Source organism: Aquarana catesbeiana, linkage group LG12 (genome assembly GCF_042186555.1).
Source record: "Aquarana catesbeiana isolate 2022-GZ linkage group LG12, ASM4218655v1, whole genome shotgun sequence".
NCBI classification, from domain to species: domain Eukaryota; kingdom Metazoa; phylum Chordata; class Amphibia; order Anura; family Ranidae; genus Aquarana; species Aquarana catesbeiana.
In genome coordinates, this window is record NC_133335.1 from 221,183,017 (window position 1) to 221,204,865 (window position 21,849).

The 21,849-nt window shown below is 47.0% G+C and overlaps 1 protein-coding gene across 4 annotated transcripts; it reads left to right on the forward strand.

Moving 5' to 3' along the window:
• Positions 1-1,218: 1,218 nt before the first annotated feature.
• On the forward strand, positions 1,219-21,123 carry MCRIP1 (MAPK regulated corepressor interacting protein 1). 4 transcript variants are annotated; one of them, XM_073606730.1, is made up of 7 exons: positions 1,219-1,344; positions 6,947-7,010; positions 7,332-7,450; positions 9,763-9,864; positions 16,892-16,951; positions 19,679-19,764; positions 20,576-21,123. In XM_073606730.1, the coding sequence occupies exons 2-7, from the start codon at positions 7,003-7,005 to the stop codon at positions 20,603-20,605; spliced, it is 405 nt and encodes a 134-aa protein (XP_073462831.1). In that variant the 5' UTR covers positions 1,219-1,344; positions 6,947-7,002; the 3' UTR covers positions 20,606-21,123. The 4 variants fall into 4 exon arrangements, with proteins under 4 accessions (XP_073462831.1, XP_073462834.1, XP_073462833.1 ...); XM_073606732.1 differs by having other exon boundaries at positions 1,284-1,422; XM_073606731.1 differs by having other exon boundaries at positions 1,289-1,425.
• The last annotated feature ends 726 nt before the right edge of the window (positions 21,124-21,849 follow it).

Consider the following 21,849-nt stretch of genomic DNA (forward strand, 5'->3'; position numbering starts at 1 on the left):
CAGTCTGACACACCGCTACACCGATCTCGGTAAAGAGCCTCTGACGGAGGCTCTTCACTACATGATCAGGCGTGTCCAATCGCGGCTGATCACGATGTAAACAGGAAGAGCCGTTGATCGGCTTTTCCTCACTTGCGTCTGACAGACGTGATTAGAGCCGATCGGCTGCTCTCCTGACAGGGAGAGTCTGTGCTGATTGTTTATCAGCGCAGCCCCCCCCCCTCGGATGCCCACCCAGGACCACCAGGATGCCGCCAGGACCACCGGAATTGGCACCACACTGGGCCACCAGGTATGCCACCCTAGACCACCAGGGAAATGCCAATCAGTGCCCATCCCCAATGACTGACAGTGCCATCACTGATGCCTATCAATGCCATCTATCAGTGCTGCATATCAGTGCCCATCAGTACTGCATATCAGTTCCCCCCATCAGTGCTGCCTATCAGTGCTCATCGTCAGTGCCACCTCATCAGTGCCAAAATTTTATAACAGAAACAAAAGAAAAACTTTTTTTTTTCAAAACTTTTGGTCTTTTTTTATTTGTTTGGCAAAAAATAAAAATCCCAGAGGTGATCAAATACCACCAAAAGAAAGCTCTATTTGTGGGAACAAAATAATAAACATTCTGTTTGGGTGCAGCGTAGCATGACCGCGCAATTGTCATTTAAACAGCGACACCGCTGAAAGCTGAAAACTGGCCTGGGCAGGAAGGGGGTGTAAGTGCCCGGTATTGAGGTAGTTAAAGGTCACGTAAGGAGGTAAGGGGCAGTGTAGCTGGGCCAGCACAGACAGTAATAAGACACTCCCAGGAAGAGGGGAGGGCTATGACATATATGGGAGGAGGGGGCTGTGTAAAGATCTGACTCTTCCTGAAGAGGTCACATATATAGCAAGTTCCATGGAAATCAATTTATAGAAGAAAAACACAGGCAGAAAACAATTCCATTTGTTTGTGCTTTTAACAGCACTTTCTTCAATTTATGACAGAGTATATTTTAATAAAAAGACGTATTCCCTTGTATAAGCTACACATGGATAAAAAATATATATATCCTGACACTTGTGTGTGTCACCAGCAGGGAAATAACATACAAGTGACTCTGGTTGTCACAGTCATCCATCTCCATAGAGATGACTGCCACTATATAACCACGCCCCCTCCCATGCTCCCTCCACGCGTCCTCCCTCGCCAGACGTCGCGACGTTTCCCACGCCGTCTCGCTGGATCGCGCGCGCGCCCCCCCCCAATCATGCACGGCCTCCCGTGGGCGCGCCTGCCTGAGGTGACGTCACTTCCTCTCCGGGCCTGCCAGCTGGGAACCGGAGAAAACAGCAACAGTGGTAAGGCGCCGGAAGTAGCGGCCAGTAAACCGGAAGATGACGGTTGCCTAGTCGCCTGGGATTCCCTAGTGGTGTTCGGTAGTATGTGTGGGCGTGGAAGGGGGGCTGTGTGTGTGTGTATAAAGGCCTTTATTATCTCACTTTCTCAGTGTTTATGGGCCCTGTGTTGGGTAGTGAGCTGTTGCTCCTGGCAACCTGCCACATCATTGTCCCAGGCCTCCCCCAGAGGGGACTCCTGATTGGTTGCTATAGACAGTGTAGCCAAATGGGGTGGGGGGAGAACTGGAGCTGTTGTGTTGCTGATCTCCATAGCAACCACCAGGAGACTCCTGGAGAGATGGAGTCTTAGTTGCTCAGGGCAACCGCATCACGTGTCCTGTAGGTCGGATAACCTTAGAAGGTTGATGGAGGAGAAGAGCCGTCATTTCCAGGATCCGCGCCGGATGTCCAATCTCCTCCCCGGAGACGATTCCGCCTGCGTTGTAACTGTACTGCCTGTCCTCATATTGTACAGCGCTACGCAGACTGTTGGCGCTATATAAATCCTGTATAATAATAATATTTGCTGGATAAAACCGCCCTTATGTTTATTGAAAATCTGGAAGCAGGATGCAAATATTTGCAACTTCTAGGAATGTTTTCAGACTGTTCACTCTCAGGTTGAATTCACACTCGGCGATTTGGAATTGCAGCATTTCTGCCCGCAATTCAGGATCGCGGCCGCACGTTTGGGGGGCCATTTTTCTTATTGTTACTAAACCCAGGAGCCTGCATCCACTGGTCTCCCACAGCCGTGGTTCTCCACCTCCAGTCCTCCAGTCCCCCCCAGCAGGCCATGTTTGCAGGTTTTCCTTTATCTTGCACAGGTTCTTTTAAAGGGGTTGTAAACCCTCGTGGTTTTTCACCTTAATACATTCTATGCATTAAGGTGAAACACCTCCTGTGATGCAGCTGAACCCGGTTTTTCCAGTGACGGGGGATGAGCACACCAGCTCCAGCCAGTGTCTCGGGTCATGACTGTATAGATTGAAAGCAGCGCAGCCATTGGCTCCCTCTGCTGTCAATCAAATCCAATGACGTGGGGGTGGGGTGGGGCTGACAGCTGCTGCGCCCATTGACACAGACCGCAGGACACAGGAGCGTGCCCGCACGAGTGCCCCGCAGGAGAGTGGCTCCCCGACGGGGCACTCGAGAAAGGAGGAGGAGCCAGGAGCGTTGCTGGGGACCCCAGAAGAGGAGGATCAGGGCCACTCTGTGCAAAACCAACTGCACAAAGGAAGTAAGCATGACATGTTTGTTTAACCACTTCAGCCCCGGAAGATTTTATCCCCTTCCTGGCCAGAGCATTTTTTTGCGATTCGGCACTCCGTCGCTTTAGCTGACAATTGCGCGGTCGTGCGACGCTGTACCCAAACAAAATTGACGTCCTGCCCCCCCCACAAATAGAGCTTTCCTTTGGTGGTATTTGATCGCCTCCTGAGATTTTTTATTTTTTTGCGCCATAAACAAAAAAGCCGTCAATTTTGAAAAAAAAAAAAAAGAAATATTTTTTGCTATAATATATATCCCCAAAAAATATATAAACAAAACTAATTTTTACCTCAGTTTAGGCCGATACGTATTCTTCTACATATTTTTGGTAAAAAAAATCGCAATAAGCGTATATTGATTGGTTTGCGCAAAAGTTATAGCGTCTACAAAATAGGGGATAGTTTTATGGCATTTTTATTATTTTTTTCTTACTAGTAATGGCGACGATCTGCACTTTTTATCGGGACTGCGACATTATGGCGGACACATTGGACACTTTTGACACTATTTTGGGAGCATTATCATTTATACAGCAATCAGTGTTATAAAAATGCACTGATTACTGTGTAAATGACACTGGCAGGTAAGGGGTTAAGTATGTCCTAGGGAGTGATTCTAACTGTAGGGGGGATGGGCTCACTACAACATGACAGAGATCACCGCTCCCGATCACAGGGAGCAATGGATCTCTGTCATGTTGCTAGGCAGAACAGGGAAACGCCTTGTGCACCGCAATCGCGGGCTGCCAGCGAACATCGAGTTCTCCGGGGCACACTCCCGCGGCGGACGTGCCCAATAGGCGGCAAATTTAAAGGGCCGTACAGGTACGCCCCTTTGCCTGCCTGTGCCATTCTGCCGACGTTTCTGTGTGCGGCAGTCGGCAAGTGGTTAAAAAAAAACAAACCTTTAGTTATCCTTTTAAATCAGAGTCAATGACTTGCTACTTTGGACAGCTATTTTATTCTAAGAGATATTCCCAAAACATGGCCTGCTAGGGGTACTTGAGGACAGGGTTGAGAACCACTGTCCCACAGTACACGGAACATGGAAATGCAATTATTTTAGAAAATATAAACGGCTAAATACCTTTTCTCATCAGCAGTATATAGCAGTCTTGTGACTTCTATCAGCGCCTGGTTAAAGCTTGTAGGAGGATTTTTCATTCTGTACTGACCATCCTATTAAGATATAGGACCCCTGACCCTCTGTCTGGACAGTGCTGATTGGCTTTGTGCTGATCACATGCACTTTCTAGCAAGACACACCAAATTTAGCATGTGCAGACTGTCCCCTGGCTCTGTATTATCAGGAAATACCGTATTTATCAGTGTATAACAAGCACTTTTTCACCCTAAAAATGATGTGTGCATGTTGTATGCCAGGGATATGCAATTAGCGGACCTCCAGCTGTTGCAGAACTACAAATCCCATGAGGCATAGCAAGTCTATGACAGCCACAAGCATGACACCCACAGGCAGAGGCATGATGGGTAAGCAACAGCTGGGGGTCCGCTAATTGCAGATCCCTTTTATACGCCGATATTGGGCTGCCTCAGAAGGGAAGGGGGGAGCTAGCGCCGCCGGATTACACAGAGCGGGGGATCTCCCATTTACTCGGCCGCCTCTGTAATGCGAAGTTCCGCCTCCTGGACCAGCTCTTATGATAGACGTCACACGTCCCGGCATTTGGCCATTGTTCTGTCTATCATAGGAGCCGGTCCAGGAGGCGGGACTCTGTATTACATAGGCGGCCGAGTAAATGGGAGATCCCCCGCTCTGTGTAATCCGAAGTCCTGCCTCCTGGACCGGCTCCTATGATAGACAGAACAATGGCCAAATGCCGGGACATGTGACATCTATCATAGGAGTCCGTCCAGGAGGCGGGACTATGTATTACATAGGCGGCCAAGTGAATAGGAGATCCCCCGCTCTGTGTAATCTAATCTCTGTGCAATGGTGAGGCTGCAGATAAGCACTGATCAGGCTGCATTAATGGCCACTGACCCTTATTTTTCTTTGAAGTTCTTCATTAAAAATTTAAGTTTTTTTTCCTGAAACTTCCCTTTTAAAAGAAAGGTGCGTGTTATACGCCGATAAATACGGCATATTGGGGACAGTGGAAGAAGGGGAGGATCAGAGAAGACAGGATCAATCTGCCTTTTTACACAACGCAGAGGATTAACCCTTTAGGTTCCACAGTGAGTATAACAAGCATGCTTATTGCTTATACAGACTGATTTTACTGTTGTGGGTTTAGAAACACTTTAATGGTACCCCAAATATGGTGTGATTGTGCCGCCATTGTCGCACAAAGCTCATTGTCAAAAAAAGTGCACAAGCTTCTTTTGCGCGACCCCATTAGCCCCTATGTGTGGCTCGTAGAATCACTGAGAATCACACACAAAATTGCCTTCGAGTCGGTTCACTCTGGAACGTATGCGTTATTGCTTGTTTCCATGTGGTGTGTTTTTGACAGCCCATTCACACCAGAAACTGAGCATTTTTGCATGTGCAATGATGTGCATTAACACACACTTTTTTTTTTTTTTTTTTACGCATGTTTGCATCTTCTTCTTTGGGCTTTTATGTGTTGCAGTGCATTTAGGGTCTGTTCACACTAGAATACAGTGCAGGAAACCTGTGTTCCAGTGCGATTTCCCGCAGCGCATTCCAATTGCACTGGGCTTGCAATTTGCAGCAGGCGTCAGTGGAAAATTTAAGGCTGGGTTCACATTATTGCGAATTGGATGAGTTTTTCCCCCCACATGCAATTCGCATGTCAGGAGATTATGACTGGCTCCCTATGGAGCCGGTTCACACATCTCCGGAGAGGAGATGCGTTTTCAGGTCCGAATTCAGCCAAAAATTCAGGCTTAAATCAGACCTGAAATGGTGAAAAGGGATGCACCGGACCTCCTGCTGTGAGCCACTCTGTGCTGCGGTGGGTACCCAGCCTAAGTGGTTGTAAAGGCTGAAGGTTTTTTACCTTGATGCATTCTATGCATCAAGGTAAAAACCTTCTGTGTGCAGCCCAATCCGGCTCTGTGCACAGGAGCCTCAGTTTTCCCGGGTCCCCCTCTCCTTATTGGCTGAGACAGAGCAGCGGGAGCCATCGCTGCTGTCAGTCACAGCCAGTGAGGAGGGGGCCGTGCCAAGACATGTTCCGTGTGTCTTTTAAACATACAGAGGTGGCTCAGGAGCGAGCAGGCACGAGTGCCCCCAGAGCAAGCAGCTTGATCTGGGGTCACTCAGCAGAGGGGAGGAGCACCAGCAGGGGACCCGAGAAAAAAAATATCTTGTATGCAGACCATAGGTGTTAAATGCATTAACCTAAGGCCCCTTTCGCACTGGGGCGGGAGGTGCATCGACGGTAAAGCTCCGCTATTTTTACCGTTGTTTTAGCGGCGGTATTCGGCCGCTAGCGCGCGGGGGGGTTTCACCCCCCCCCCCCCCCGCTAGAGGCCGAGAGGGTTAAAAACCACTGCCGGCGGTATAGCTGTGGTGCCTTATTGATTTCAATGGGCAGGAGCGGTGTATACACTCCGCTCCTTCACCGCTCCAAAGATGCTGCTAGCAGGACTTTTTTTTCCCGTCCTGCCAGCGCACCGCTCCAGTGTGAAAGCCCTCGGGGGCTTTCACATTGGAGACAAAGCAGCGGCACTTTCAGGGCGCTTTGCAGGCGCTATTTTTAGCGCTGTAGCGCCTGCAAAGTGCCCCAGTGTGAAAAGGGTCTAAAGGTTTATTCATTTAACAACTATGACAGTCACTGCTCTCTGTGGACTGAGAACTGAGCGATCAGTAGTCATGTGACCTTACTAACTCCTTTACTTTCTGTTCTTTACCTATAATTAAAAAACACCCTTTGTCTGGAGTGCCACCTTAAGGGCTGAAAGCAGTATGACAGCCTTGTTTGCTACAGCATGCAATGACCTGTCTTTCGGGGGTGTAAACTTATAAATTAGTGATGTCACCTCCTAAACTTTTCTCTGGCGCCCTACAATTTTTTTTTTCCCCCACCCCCTAAACCAGCTGCACGCAGTGATATGTCTGATCAGCCCCACACACTCCTCAATGTTTTGGTCTCTTCTTACACAGCCTCTCATACCAGCATGACGTATCTCTAGGTTGTTCTTCCAGGATTTGGCAGGCACAGGCCTCAAGCATTGCAGTTTGGGGACATTTGATATCTCCTCGCCTTCCCACAATGCTGTGTGTATGGATGGGCTGACCAGCTCTTTCTATGCTATGTATGGACTCTGCTAAGTATCTGACTCTCCGTCTCTCTTCTTAGATTCTCCTGTTAGGCTTTCCAGGACAATCGTTTTCCTGGCATTCCGCTGACCAGCAATGACCAGGTGAGAATATTAATGCTTTATGTGAACTGTGTTTCCAGATTATTGTTGGTATTAGTTATTTAACTGCATGTGGTCCGGAGTCTTGGAGGTGATCCAGTGAAGGGGGAATCCTACTTGACTTTCTGACAAGACATTTGAAGAAAGTGCTGTTCATTTATATGCATCGGCGCAGGGAGGAGACCTATAAAGAGAACCTGTCACCCTGAATGGTTAAAGAGACAGCTGGTTGAAAACAAAAGTTGTGGCCTATGGTTGTTGGAATAGACAGTGAAGAGGTGTGTCTAATGTTTTTTTTTTTCTTCCTTTTTTTTTTTTTAATAGCTCTCCGGTGTCCCGTGTAGTTTATAACGGCAAGCGCCCCACAAGCAGCACACGCTCTCCAAGCAGCAGCGAGATATTCACACCAGCTCATGAGGAGAATGTACGTTTCATTTACGAAGGTGAGAAAGCCCATTAGTGGGAACTTGTCACTTTTTACTCTTAAAGTGGTTCTAAAGGCAGGTGTTTTTTTTTAAACTTTTTTTTTTTATTGAAAGAGGTAAATGACAATGACAGTTATCAAATGCGCTTAACATGAGCGAACAAAACATTGCGGTACATCTTACACTGCTAAAATTTCAATGTCTTTACAAGTACACTGCATTTCTCAGCATATTGATCCCGATACACCTGTTATAGAAAACACCATAGAAACACTAAAGTACAATAGCTATTTCTCAAATCTTTGAGTGATTTAGTTACATGTTGGTTACAGTAAGGGCAGAAGAACATTAAGCACCCCACATTTTATTATACTTAGTTGGGCAACCCCTGTGTTCAAATAATGTGTTTTTTCATAGGGTAATATCTGATTCACTAACCAAAGCCATGTATGGATGGAGGTGTGGGCTGGATCCACTTAAGTGCTACAGCTTTACGGGCCATAGAAGTTTTTTTTTTTTTTTTTAATCCTACTGCATTCTATGCATTAGGTTAAAAAACCTTCTGCATGCAGCCCCCCCCCCCCCAATACATACCTGAGCCCGATCTCGATCCAGCGATGTTCACAAGAGCCAAGGCTCTCTCGCTTCTCATTGGCTCAGATGCAGTAGCCTTTGGCTTCCCCCTGATGTCATTTAGAACCAGTGATGAGAAGTGTGGGGCGGGACTGAGCCACGCTCTGTATGTCTTGCATCTATTTCAGCATGGTCAGCTTTCTGGCTGTGCTGGGAGGGAGAACAGCCTGCCTGTCCTCCAATGGCAAAGACCCCCCCGCATCACCAGTCACTGTGAAGATCAGTGTAATTGTAATTTTGTTTCCCCACCCCTATCTCTCTAAGCTGAGAACAGAGGTTTTGTGATCACTTAAAAAAGAAAAAAGTATTTGATATGTGTGTGTACAAACACATTTTAATATTACACAAAGATAACCAGAGTAAATACAAAATGCATTTTTTTTAACCAAAAAAACAGACAGAAAAAAGCGCCTCCGGATCAGGATCAGTTACATTTATTAGATATACAGATATATTTGTCCACTTACATGTGGTTAAGACGAGTTCAGCACAAATATTCCTCAGATAGTGGCGTCTACCCAGTGTTGTCAGCCTGTGGAGAAAGATCCGTCCATAAGAGAGAATGGGGTCCCGTCCAGCAGGATATCCTGATTCAGTCTTTCGGGGCTGAAACTGAGGCTTGGCTCTGGTCAGCTTTGGAACACAGGCATCGGGCGCGGTGACGTCACTAGCAGTGCGACGACGTTTCGACGCATGCGCACTGTGCTCAACAGGCGCGCGCCTTCCTCAAGTTTTTTTTAACCACTTCTGGACCGGAAGACATTTTGGACAATTTCATGCTCCCAACTTTGTGGGACAGTTTGGGGATGGCCCCTTCTTGTTCCAACATCAATGCCCACCAGTGCACAAAGCAAGGTCCATAAAGACATGGATGAGTGAGTTTGGGGTGAAGGAACTTGACTGGTCTGTACAGAGACCTGACCTCAACCCGATAGAACACCTTTGGGATTATTTAAAGCGGAGACTGTAAGCCAGGCCTTCTTGTACAGTATCAGTGCCTGACCTCACAAATGCGCTTCTGGAAGAATGGTCTAACATTCCCATAGACACACTCCTAAACCTTGTAGACAGACTTCCCCGAAGAGTTGAAGCTGTTCTAGCTGCAAAGGGTGGGCCACCTCAATATTGAACCCTACGAACTAAGACTGGGGTGCCATTAAAGTTTGTGCAAAGGCAGACATCATAAAACTACATATTTTTCCCTGTATGATGATTACCTGTGAACAACAGGCTTAAAACTTGTTACTTTTTTTGTAAAAAAAGAAATGTGCCACTCCTTTGGTTGCTAGTCACTTGGCGTGGCCCCAGGGTAAAATATCTCTGTTTAAGCATACGTGGGCAGTGAACAGTCCTTAAAGCCACTCCAGCAGATCATGTGATCAGTGACTCAGAAATGACCATAACTGTCTCTCTCCATGTAGACAATTTAGGTAATCCTGGATTTGTGCACATGGGACACATCTGATGTGTCTGTATTTGTGGGACTTATTCCACTTGGCTTTGAAACCATTTCCTTGTGTGGGTGAGGCAAAGCAAGTTAATGGGCCTGCTGCATTTGGCAGATTTTCTTTAAAACTGCTGCAAAATGCTCGTTACACCCTGGCTGGCTCAGGAAGTTGCCTCTTTTTGGTTATTATGTGTGAAAGGCTTCAGTGATGACCAGTCACACATTTCTTTATGTTCTCATTCTTCATCAGCATGGCAGAGTGTGGAGCGGGACCTGAGGAACCAAGTGTCTGGCGGGGACCGTGGATTTGTGGAAGAGTATGTGGAGAAGCAACCAAGCAACAACCTGAAATGTAAGTCCTGCTATTTCATGACATCCTAAGTCATATCGTTTTATGTAGCCCAACCTGCATATAGGTAGTTATGTTAGTCCATTTTTAATGTGTGAGCATATAAGTTCAAGGGTACTTGTCTTTAACCACTTCCATAACGGGCATTTTCACCCCCTTCCTGCCCAAGCCAATTTTCAGCTTTCAGCGCTGTCACACTTTGAATGAGAATTGTGCGGTCATGCGACATTGTACCCAAATTAATTTTGATCATTTTTTTCCCCCACAAATAGAGCTTTCTTTTGGTGGTATTTGATCACTTCTGCGGTTTTTATTTGCGCTATAAACAAAAAAAGAGCAACAATATGCATTCTTCTACATATTTTTGGTAAATAGCAATATATTGATTGGATTGGGCAAAAGTTATAGGGTCTACAAAATAGGGGATAGAATTATGGCGTTTTTTATTATTTTATTTTTTTTTTCTTTACTAGTAATGGCGGCGATCTGCGATTTTTATCGTGACTGCGATATAGCGGCGGACATATCGGACACTTTTGACACTATTTTGGGACCAGTGACATTTATACAGAGATCCGTGCTATAAAATGCATTGATTACATTATAAATGTAACTGGCAGGGAAGGGGTTAACACTAGGGGGTGATCAAAGGGTTAACGGTGTGTCCTAGGGAGTGATTCTAACTGTAGGGGGAGGGGACTTACAAAGGGAGGAGACCGATCGGTGTTCCTCTGTAATAGAAACACACAGATCAGTCTCCTCTCACCTGACAGGATGTGGATCTGTGTGTTTACACACACAGATCCACGTTCCTGCTCTGTGACGAGCAATTGCGGGTGCCCGGCGGACATCACGGCCGCCGGGCACGTGCATCGGGTCCCAAGTGATGCGGTGGGTGCGCGCTCTCCGGAATGCAGGGAATCCCAGGATGTTATATGAAGCCTGCCTGAAGGGATGAAGGGTTCCCATGGGCATCATATTACTATAAAGCGGTAAGGAAGTGGTTAAAGAATTATAGGAGCTGATAGTAAAATTTCTCAAGTCGTTTTCCAGGACGGCACCCCGAGAGATGACTGGTCCACTTGACAGGAAACACAATCAACAAATAGGTTAAAACCCCCGCTCCTCCCTGTGCTCCTCAGTTCTTGATTTGTGTTTCCCCACAGCAAAACCGTTTATTTTTTTCCCAAGAAAGACCTGGGGCTGGTGGTCACCCCCTGGGAGCCGGACCACAAGCTTGTGAACCTTTTTAGGTCCGGTAGGATATCTTTCCTTCCTGGGGGGGTCTCCCTTTCTCTCAGGGGGGCAGGAGATTTGGAAGAGACCCCCTGAGTACTGAAGGACCCTGGGTACAGTGGGGTACCCAGTACTTCAGGGACCAATTTCCTGCTCCCTCCCCCTTACCTGACCTTACCTTACCTGTGTGTCCGTTCAATAGGGGAGCTGGCAGTCCGTTCTTTCCCGTGGGGAACACCGGAATCTACAGCAGTGGCTCTCACGGCGTTCCCCCAACTCCTGGAGGCTGTTGCTGGGTCATGCGGGGGCGGCTGGCAGTGAGGAGATGGCGCCAGTCGGCAGTTCTCCTACAGAGGAATGGGAGCCCGGCGCCATCTTTCCAGCATTTGGAAGAGGAATGACGTGGCTTCCTCTCCAGCGCCGGAAATGACGTCGCCGCGTTCCCGCTTCACATCCGGCTTCCATGCCTCAAGAAAATGGCAGCGGCGTTTATAGTCCAGGAGCGGAGGTCTGGCTGACAGAGGAACAGGCGTCCACACCCTTCTCTCGCCGGTCTGGTCAATACCTACCCACTTCAGGACACAAGTGGTGTGGCAGATGGAGCGAGAGAAGAGGCCCGCAGCGGCTACAGCTATGGAGGTGACCACAGGGGGTGAGTCGGTCTAGCTGGCAGGGGTTATGATGGGGTAGGGCACCACAACTCTTACCCCTGTGGGACACAGCTTTGCGCTTATTGTAAGCTACCTTGTGTGTCTTTTTACAAGAGAGGACGCCACAGCCTAGGGGGTTGCCAGCCGTCCTATAAAGACTCCTTCCCGCTCTAAAAGATACAAATACTGTAACGATAAGTTACCCCAGGACCATTCTAAGCCCTTTTGCTACAAATGTATTCACAAGTTGGCAGGGAAATAAACATCTAAGGTCATGGAGGACCTCCTTAGGGCAGTATATACGCCAGAGGAAAAACAGGAACCCGCAGCCCAGGTGTCTGCCAAGGACAGGATGTATAGAGGCTTGGTTAAGCCCCAGGCCAAAGTTCTCCCGGTTCTTTAGGCCCTCAAGGATATCATCCTGAGGGAGTGGAAGGAACCTGAAAGAAAGCTTTTGACGTTTAAAATGTGGAAACGTAGGTAAAATAAATAATATGCTGTGCTATCCCCTTATTAATTCACTGAACCTGCAGCAAAATTATAAAAAAAATACCAAAAATAAACTATAATAATATCTGTGAAAAAAAGCACCAATGTTGACTGGGATAATGTGTAAGCATCCGCTAATACCATGCAGCTTCCCACATCATATATCATAAATAGATCATAAATCCATATATATAACATATAAAGTGACATATATGATAACACAAAAGTGATCCATAAAGTCCTTGACACTCTGACCATAAAGGGTCAGTTTTGATATAGTATAGTCCTCAAAAACTTGATAGGTGACTGAAAATAACAATCTTTTGTGGTGATTTCACTCAGGTGCACCAAGGTAGTTGCCGCTCACCTCCAGAGCATGTGACCTCAAAATCAAGTTTGGTCAATACACGCTTGTGAATCACTTTAAAGGATTCCAGGTTAGGTTGCAGGGTCCCAAAACTGCTCAATAGCCCAATGATGTTGGCTCCTCACATATAAATAGCAAAAAGAAACTCCATAGTGTAATATAGTTAAAACAATTTTATTTACGCAAACACAACCCTAGTTTAGGGTACTCACATGGGTCTGATGCGTCAGTGCACCGCTCTGTAATATGCCTTAAAAACACCCAGCTGCAGATGAGATTGTGTGCTCCTACTCCTTCCGACAGACCAGCTATCTCCTGCACCGTCCAGTCCCCTTCACTACGCGTGTCGATACAAGGGAAGTGACGTATCTTCATCAGGGGGATGGAAACGTAGGTGTCCCTTTTTTAAGGGGGAAGAAGAAGAGAGGTTCTTTAAAACACCTAGACTAGATGCTTCCCTTGCGCAGGTGTCCAAGCAGTCTGACCTCTCTTTTGAGGATGCAGGCAACATCAGAAACCAGATGGACCGACGATCCGAGATCCTGTTGCACAGGGCCTGGGAAGCCAATGCAGCGGCTATGAGTCCTGCATTGGCTTCGGCTTGTGTGACAAGGAACGCAGACATGTGGGTCGCCAAACTAATGGATCATGTGTCACGAACCTCCAAATCCAAACAGGTATTGGACTCTTTAGAGGTGATAAGTAGAGCAGTAGTCTACCTGGCAGACGCTGCAGTCGAGACAGTGCATAAAACTGCCAAGACTGGTGCCCTGTTAAATTCTGCAAGAAGAGCCTTGTGGGTTAAGACCTAGGATGGGGACAACTCTTCTAAGACTCGGTTGTGTGGCCTTCCATTTGAGGGTTCCCTGCTTTTTGGCAAAGGGGTTGGATCAGGCCCTTTCTAGGTCTACAAAGAAGGGCAAGAAATTTCCCATTAAACCTAAGGACAGGGGAAATTTTTTTTGAGGCCCCCTTGCTTAAAACCGGTTTGGAGATAGAAAGGGTAAACATTAACAAGCGTTGGGGTATCGGAAAAGGCAAGCAGAAGGGAGGTCTCGACAAGGACACTAAGTGAATGAAGGGTAGGGGGAAGACTTTCCCACTTCCTCTCTGTGGGAAAGGATTACTCAGAGCCCCCACATCCTCCAGATTGTAAGAGATGGCTACAGGCTGGAGTTTCTCTACTCTCCTCTCCAAAGTTTCCTTTTAAACCACTTTCCCAAGGATCTTCTCAAGGCAGCGGGTATCTTGCACAATGTCAGAGAGCTGGCAGAGCAAGGAGTCCTAGTGCCAGTCCCAGCAGGACAATGCAGGCAGGGATTTTACTCACACATCTTCGTAGACACATAATAAATTTAAAGAGGCTAAATGCGTTCCTGCGGTATAAGAGGTTCCGCATGGAAAGCGTTTATACTCTCAGAAAGCACCTTCTCAAGGACGTATTTACGATAACGATAGACTTGAAGGATGCCTATCTCCACGTCCCCATCTTTCCAGAACACCAGGCTTTTCTAAGGTTCGCAATCCCCTTGGAGCAGAGAGTGCAGCACTGGCAGTTCTCTGCCCTACCCTTCGAACTGGCTGCCAGTGCGAGAGTGTTTACAAAGATTCTGGCAGAGGTGGTTGCTTTCCTTCATCTCCAGGGGGGAACCCTGATCCCCCTATCTCAACGACATACTGGTTTACAACCAGAATCAAGATCTTCTTCTCTCCGACCTGGCCAGGGTAGTGAGTACCCTGGATTCTCTGGGTTGGATCATCAGCCAGGAGAAGTCCTCGCGGGTTCCTGCTCAGACCAAGGTCTATCTAGGATTCCTGGTGGATTCAATAGCACAGAAGCTTGTTTTACCCCGGGGGAAGGTAGAGGGCCTCATTTCAGCGGTAGCGTCCCTTCTAGAATTAGGGGAGATCTCCTACAGAGGGATCATGAGAGTTCTTGGACTGATGACATTGTGTATTCCAGTACTTCCATGGGGTCAGCACCATTCTAGGACTCTCCAGCAATTCCTGGTATCCTCCTGGGTCGGAAAAGAGATGAACGCTGGACCACAGGGTTCCTGTTCCAGCAGAGGTAGGGGGGTCTCTACAGTGGTGGCTCTACCCTCAGAGGCTGCAGAAGGGCCACCTTTGGGGTCAACTCCAACCCCTCAGGATAACAATGGATGCAAGCGCCTGGGGTTGGGAGGCCCACTTAGAGGAACTTCGAGCCCAGGGTGCCTGGAACCAGGGTCAGAGGAACGCTTCCTCCAACTTCCGAGAACTCTTGGCGGTCAGAGAGGCCTTAAGGGCCTTCGAAGAAAGAATCAGGGGCCAAGAGGTCCAGATCCTTTCCGACAATGCAACCGCGGTAGCATTCCTGAATCATCAGGGAGGCACCAGGTCTCGCACTCTTCTGATCCTGGCTCTGGAAATCCTCGGGTGGACAGAGCAATGAATTCCCCTCTATTTCAGCTGTACATATAAAGGGGTCATTCAATGTCGAAGTGGACTATCTCAGTCAGCAGCCGATTCACCAGGGGGAGTGGGAATTGAATCCCGATGTGTTCTCCCTTGTGTGCTGGCAGTTTGGCAACCCAGAGTTCGACCTCTTCGCCCGCAGAAGGAACAGAACAGTGAAGAGGTTCTTCTTACTCTCTCGGGAAAGGGATTCATAAGGGATAGACGCACTGCCCCAAGTTTTTTTTTTTTTTTTTTGCAAAATCTTTTTATTAAGTTTTATATTGTCATACAGCGTTGCCCACAAACGGGCCAAACATTACCCACGCAGGGGCATATCCTCTAAAGTGGCAACAGACTGCCCCAAGTTTTGGACTTCCGCTTAGCATATTCCTTTTCCCCCCAAGGATACTGCAGAAACTAAGTCTTTCAGAGGGCAGACTGATTCTGATCGCCCCATGGTGGCCCAAGAGGACCTGGTTCCCTTCCCTGGGAAATTGGTTCATAGCTCCTCCTCAACATCTTCCAGTCTGGCAGGACCTTCTGCTTCAGGGCCCAGTCTGCCACCCAGATCCTGGTTTCGAAAGGGAGAACCTACGAAAAAGGGGGTGTTCTGAGAGAGCAATCGACACACTTCTTTTAAGTAAGAAGCCGGTTACCAGGTGTATTTGCGCAAAAGTCTGGGTAGTCTTCCCATGCTGGTGCCAGGCGAAGGGGACTTCCCAACGAGAGATCCCTGCCATCCTGGACTTTCCCTAGGATGGCGCGGATCAGGGGCTGGCGACCAAGACACTTAGGGTTCAGGTTGCAGCTTTGTCCTGTTTTTTGGACAGGAGATTGGCTCTGGACCTTCTGATTTAAAAGGTTCTTGTCGGTCAGAGATAGACTATCCCCAGTGCAGATGAGCAGATTTCCACCCTGGGACCTTACTTTAGTTTTGGAAGCGCTAACCAGGGCACCGTTTGAACCGTTAGCTCTTATCCCTCTTAAGTTTCTTACCTTTAAAATAGCTTTCCTGCTGGTGGTTACAATGGTCAGGAGGATAAGCGGCATTCAGGTTCTGTCAATAAAAGAGCCCTTTTTAGTATTATTTGATGACAGGGTTGTACTTAGGCAGGACCCTCTGTATCTCCCAAAGGTACCCTCAAAGTTCCACAGAACTCAAGAGATTGTCCTTCCTTCTTTTTGCACCAATCCTCAGAACGAGAGAGAGAGTTCTTTTAATTGTTTAGATGTCAGATGTTGTCTGTGGGCTTATTTAGATAAAGAAAGAGTTTAGAAGGTTCAGACATTTATTAGTTAACTTTTCTGGCCAGAAGAAGGGCCAGCAAGCGTCTAGGGCATATCCATATCAAGATGGATCAAGCAGACTATTTCTTTAGCCTATGATCGGGCTGGTAGGGCACCCCCGAGTGACCTTAAAGCACATTCCACTCGGTCTCTGGCGACCTCTTGGGCAGAAAGGGCCGGAGCATTGGTGGAGCAGCTACATGGACAAGCCAGAGAACCTTACTGAGACATTACAGGGTGGAGTTGCTGTCTCCTCAGGATCTGGCGTTTGGTACAAGCTGTTGTCCCGCCCTAAGGTAGGCCTGAGGTACTTGCTCTTCTCTCAGGGTGCCGTCCTGGAAGATGACTTGAGAAAATGACCAGTTACACTTACTGGTAACCGTGTTTCTGGAAAGTCTTCCAGGACGGCAGGCCTACTTCCCACCCGCCCTTTTTGTTTTTGTATAGAGTTTTGAGGTGTTTCACTCTCGTACACTGGTGTGGGTCAATACTTTTTTCACAACTGAAGAGCACGGGGAGGGGCGGGGGTTTTAACCTCTTTGTTGATTGTGTTTCCTGTCAGGTGGGACCAGTGATCTCTCAGGGTGCTGTCCTGGAAGACTTTCCAGAAACACTGTTACTGGTAAGTGTAACTGGTAATTTTTCTTCCAGCAGCGGTCCAAATCGCATGTTTGTGCGAAGACTCGGATCCTTCAGATCACAGCTCCCCTCTTTTATCACAATCTTGTTTTTTGCATCAGTGTCCTTAGCCCCCCCGTCACATCACAGTTCTTCCTTCACAGTAGTGTTCTCAGCCACCCTTCACATCACCCCCTGCTGCAAATCCTTCACAGTGGTGTCCTTGGTCCCCCCCCCACATTACTGTCCTCGGCCCCCCTATCTTAGCATCCAAGCACCCACTGGTTAACTTAAAGGGTAACTCCACTTTTGTGGAAAAAATAATATAGCATATACAATTGCAACACAATTCATATTGTAATTGAAGGTTATTGAAAATTACCTTTCCTTTTCAATCTGCAGCTCTGTAATTTTCTGTGAAATGTAATATGGCTACCTGGAGGTGTTCTGTACGCAGAACGTCCCCCAGATATGTCATTTCCTGCTTGTATGATTGACTCGCTGATTTTTCCAGAAGTCTGCACTAAGATACAAGTCAGATTTTGGGCACCCCCTGCAACAAAAATTTAATTTTTGGTGAGATACTCCCAATAGAAAATCACACCTAAAGGGATGCAGGCCCAGCAGTTTCCACATTGGAGGCCTGCAGGTGCAGCAGCTGATTGATAATTATGAAACAACTCCCATTATACTGACTTCTGCACATGGGCACAGAAACGCACACATGGATTTCTTCAGAATAACAAAAGGAATCTCCATCAAATTTTGTTACAATACCTACAACAGATCACCCAGAGGGGAATTTTTTTTTTTTTTTCTCAACAAAAGTGGAGTTGCTCTTTAAAAAAAATGAGGTCGGGCAGCTCCTGCCTTCTGTGCGGAACTGTACAGCCTCCTAAAGTCTGCTCTGTGAAAATGACAGCAGTGCCTGGGGGGGAAGAACCGGCTATTAAGTGGCATGACTGCAGCAGTCTTGATGGGGCACTGACTCAGTCCAGATCCAGACCGCGGTCCGCCATTTAGTGATGTCTGATCTTGTTCAGTATTTCCAGAGTCACTAGCCGTCCAAGTATGCAGATCAGAAGTTCTGATTTCTGTTATTAACTATCTGCCCTATTGTTTCAGGTCAGTGACTCAAAGCTTTAGAACCAGCCTGGCAACTAGCATGTTCAAAAAAAAAAGGTCAGCAATGGCAGCCTATCTATTCTTTGACATACAAGAATATTTATACGTTTTTTGTGAGATATCGGAAAACACAACAGGTCCTACAGAAGTGAATCAGTTACATCTAAAAAAGACTGATAATAAAGATGTGTAACCAATAAACACGTGGAGTGGAGAGAATGGAATGGTGTGTCCATTGTATTGTGTGGGATGGCTGAGGTTACAGATGACAGGGGAATATGACAGGCTTGAAAGTGGAGACTTTTTAAGGAGTATTTTCATGTTCAGAGTAGGGCTGGGAGATTTTCTAAAAAAAAACTCTATTCACGATTCGAATTGAGTTTTTTTTTTTTTTTTTCTTTTTTTTTGGACACCGCGCCGGTTCTGGGGAGCTGCGGGCAGGAGTTTTCAGGCGAGGCCACAGCTTCAGCCTAGTCCGCGGCGTCCGGCCTCGCAGACTAGGCCGAAGCAGCAGACTAAGCCTAAAAACTCCTGCCCGCAGCTCCTCAGGACAGGCGCGGTGAAAAAAAAAAATTTAAAAAATCGATTTGCTTAAATTTTGAATCGATTTGACCTCTCAACTCGATTCAAGATTTAAATCGTTTTTTGCCCTAGTTCAGAGATGGTGTAATAAAATCAGAGATGGCTTCTAGTGTAAAGTCAGAGAAGTCCTGCATACAGCTGAGGGATGGCACAGAGTTCTCTTCATGCTGGTACACCCTACAGCCAGGCTCCTCTCTGTGTTTAAATTTTTTGGCATAATGGTTATTAGGCAGTTTGAGCAGATCAGCATCCCTTCCATCTTTCTTACATAAATCTGACCAGTTCATACTGACCATATGATGAAAAAAATTGCACAAGCAGTGGTAACTTTCAGCGACAACCATGTGTCTAAATATTATCCAGAGATACAGCTATCAGCAGTTTTATGTTAATCTTGACTTTTCCTTTAGAATAAATAGCTTGGTCCTGCTGGTTTATGATTATTTTCTTTTAAAAAGTATTCCAGTCCACCCAATACTCACCATGTGTTAAAGTATTTCTAAAGGCTTGAAGTTTAAGTTTATTATTCTAGAAAATCTGTAAGGTGAACTTACACTGGACCCCCTCCGCATCACCCTCCCCCTGCCATAGCTGTCAGACATCGAGTCGCTGATTCACCGGTCCGGGGATTTGAAATCCCAGTGGCTAAATCTCCTATCTGTACCTCCCAACATGTACGGATAGGAGGCCTTCTAATTGGTCAGCGCCATCCATATGACTGTGCTAACCAATCAGAATCCGCCTAGCCCATCCTGTCAGCGCTGGAGGAGAAAAAGCCAGGAGGATTTCAAATCCCCTGACCGGTAAAGAGGCCTCCAGGTGTCTGACAGCGGGGAATTGCGGGACTCCGGTACAGCAGGATCAGGGGTGGGGTGAGGGTCCAGTGTAAGTTCACATTACAGATTTTCTGTAAAGGTGAACTTACCCTTTAAGGTTTCCCCTCCTTCCCCCTCCTTATACTTACCTGGGCACAATCTGTATTCAGTGCTGTGCCTGAGAGCAGCAGCTTTCTCTCTTCTCACAGGACAGAGAGGCAGCAGCGGGAGCCATTGGAAGAGGATGCCAACAGCTAGTATTGTGCAGACTGCAGCCAGGAGACGTGAAAAGAAAGTAAGCTGTAAAAGCAACAAACGACTCAAAGGAGTGAGAGAGAACATTGTGGTGTGCTTTTTAAAGGTTTAAAGCGGAGTTCCACCCAAAAGTGAAACTTCCGCTTTAAGGACTCCTGACGTGCCACATTTGGCATGTCGTCTTTTTTTTTTTTGGGGGGGTGAGGGGGTACCTAGTTTTGACAGGTGCCCAGCTCCCGCCTCTGCTCGGCCTCCTAGGCGACTTGAGCGGAAGTTCTCCTCTCCCCCTTCCTCCCTGCAATCTTCTGGGACACGTCACAGGTCCTGGAAGATTGCTGGCCTTTCAGGTGGTGCATTTTGACTCGCGCATGCGCAGTGCGCACCTGGCTGTGAAGCAGCAAGCTGTCACAGCCGGGCCACAGTAGTGATCCCAGCGCGGGGGAGAGAAGCGAGGCTTCGGGCGGCCGCATCACTGGTACTTGGGACAGGTAAGCGTGTGTTTATTAAAAGTCAGCAACTACACTTTTTGTAGCTGTTGACTTTAAAAAAAAAAACAAAACATAAAAACAGCTGGAACTCCGCTTTAAGATCTTGATCTTATGATTAAAAAAGGATCATGGTGGCAGAGTTTACTTCTGCTTTAATGGTAGAAACTAATGTGAATGGGATTGTTCTCTTTAAAACACTGTTTTGTATGTTGGTCCTATAAAATTAAGACAAATAGCGAATATTCTCCCATAATAGTGCACAGATGTCAGTTGTAGTTAGGAGAATACATTTGTTATCGCTCTTTCTGGCTTTGCATATGTGTGCATGAAGTTTACCGGATTTCCTTTCTGTTCCCCCATTAGCTTTCAAACCAGTTGATCTTAACGACCTGAAGAGGAGAAGCACACAGGACCCCAAGAAGTCATAATTTTCTTACAGCTGCTCGACTTTTTCCAACTGGCACAATTGGGACTCACCTTCATCCTTTTCCATTTGTTCGTCCATTACTGACAGAACGAATCTTCTTTGAGACTGTACTGTTTGGACTAGGCAGAGTTTTTCTGCGTCACCCCCTCCCCCCCCTTCTTCCTCATCTTCCCTTCCCCAGTAAGAGGAGAAAATGCTTCCCCCTATACCTTAGTTTGTCCTTTTCCCTTCCATCCGTGCATCTAAAGCCCCCAAAAAAACTATTGAAGCTCCCATTTTTAATAATTATTTATCCAACTGAGATTCTGACTTTGAGGGTGGTATTATATATTTATGCGGTAGCTGGGTTCATGCTCAATCCCAGCATCAAAGTTCCATAGGTCAACTAGCTATTAAATGGCTCATCATACCGTGTTCAGCTGTTGTCCTGCAATACCATCCAGACTACTCCTTCTATTAAAGATTAAAACAAAAAAAGCAAGAAGCCTTCCGGTGTACTAAAATTTGGATGACTAACAAAGGGCAGCAAAGCATTGTGAGTATACAGACCGGGCTGTAAAAAAAAAGTGTATCCTGGACAAGAAAGAATACATTTGTTGTTTTATCGAAAATATTTCCTTTTCTTAGATGATGTGAAGAAGCAGCCTGCGTTCAAAGCCTTTATCCCAGTGCCTTGAGCACCGATAGCTTTAAACCAGGGGTCTCAAACTGGCGGCCCTTCAGCTGTTGCGAAGCTACAAGTCCCATGAGGCATTGCAAGGCTGACAGTTACAAGCATGACTCCCACAGGCAGAGGCATGATGGGACTTGTCGTTTCGCAACAGCTGGAAGGCCGCCAGTTTGAGACCCCTGCTTTAAACCCTGAGTGCTCTGATATACAAACCTTGTGTTTTTTTTTTTTTACAAAAGTCACTTGATGGCTTCACCAGCCTTCTGCAACCACGTATTGGTTGTTGAATTAATAGGCAGCCTCATTTCCCAGTAGTGGCAGGAAGAGGTGAGTCAGTCTGCTACCTAAAGCCCCTTTCATGCAGGGCTGACTCTGTTTGGATCATCAAAGGATCTGTCTGCCAATCCCCTGCTGATCAGAGCAGAGCGGGTGGATGACAGGTCCGTGGACGCTCAGTTTATGCAGAGCGGACATGGACCGATGCCGCTCTGCTCTATGGGGGGGGGCGGGTGTAAACTGACTCCCCTGAACTGATCCGGA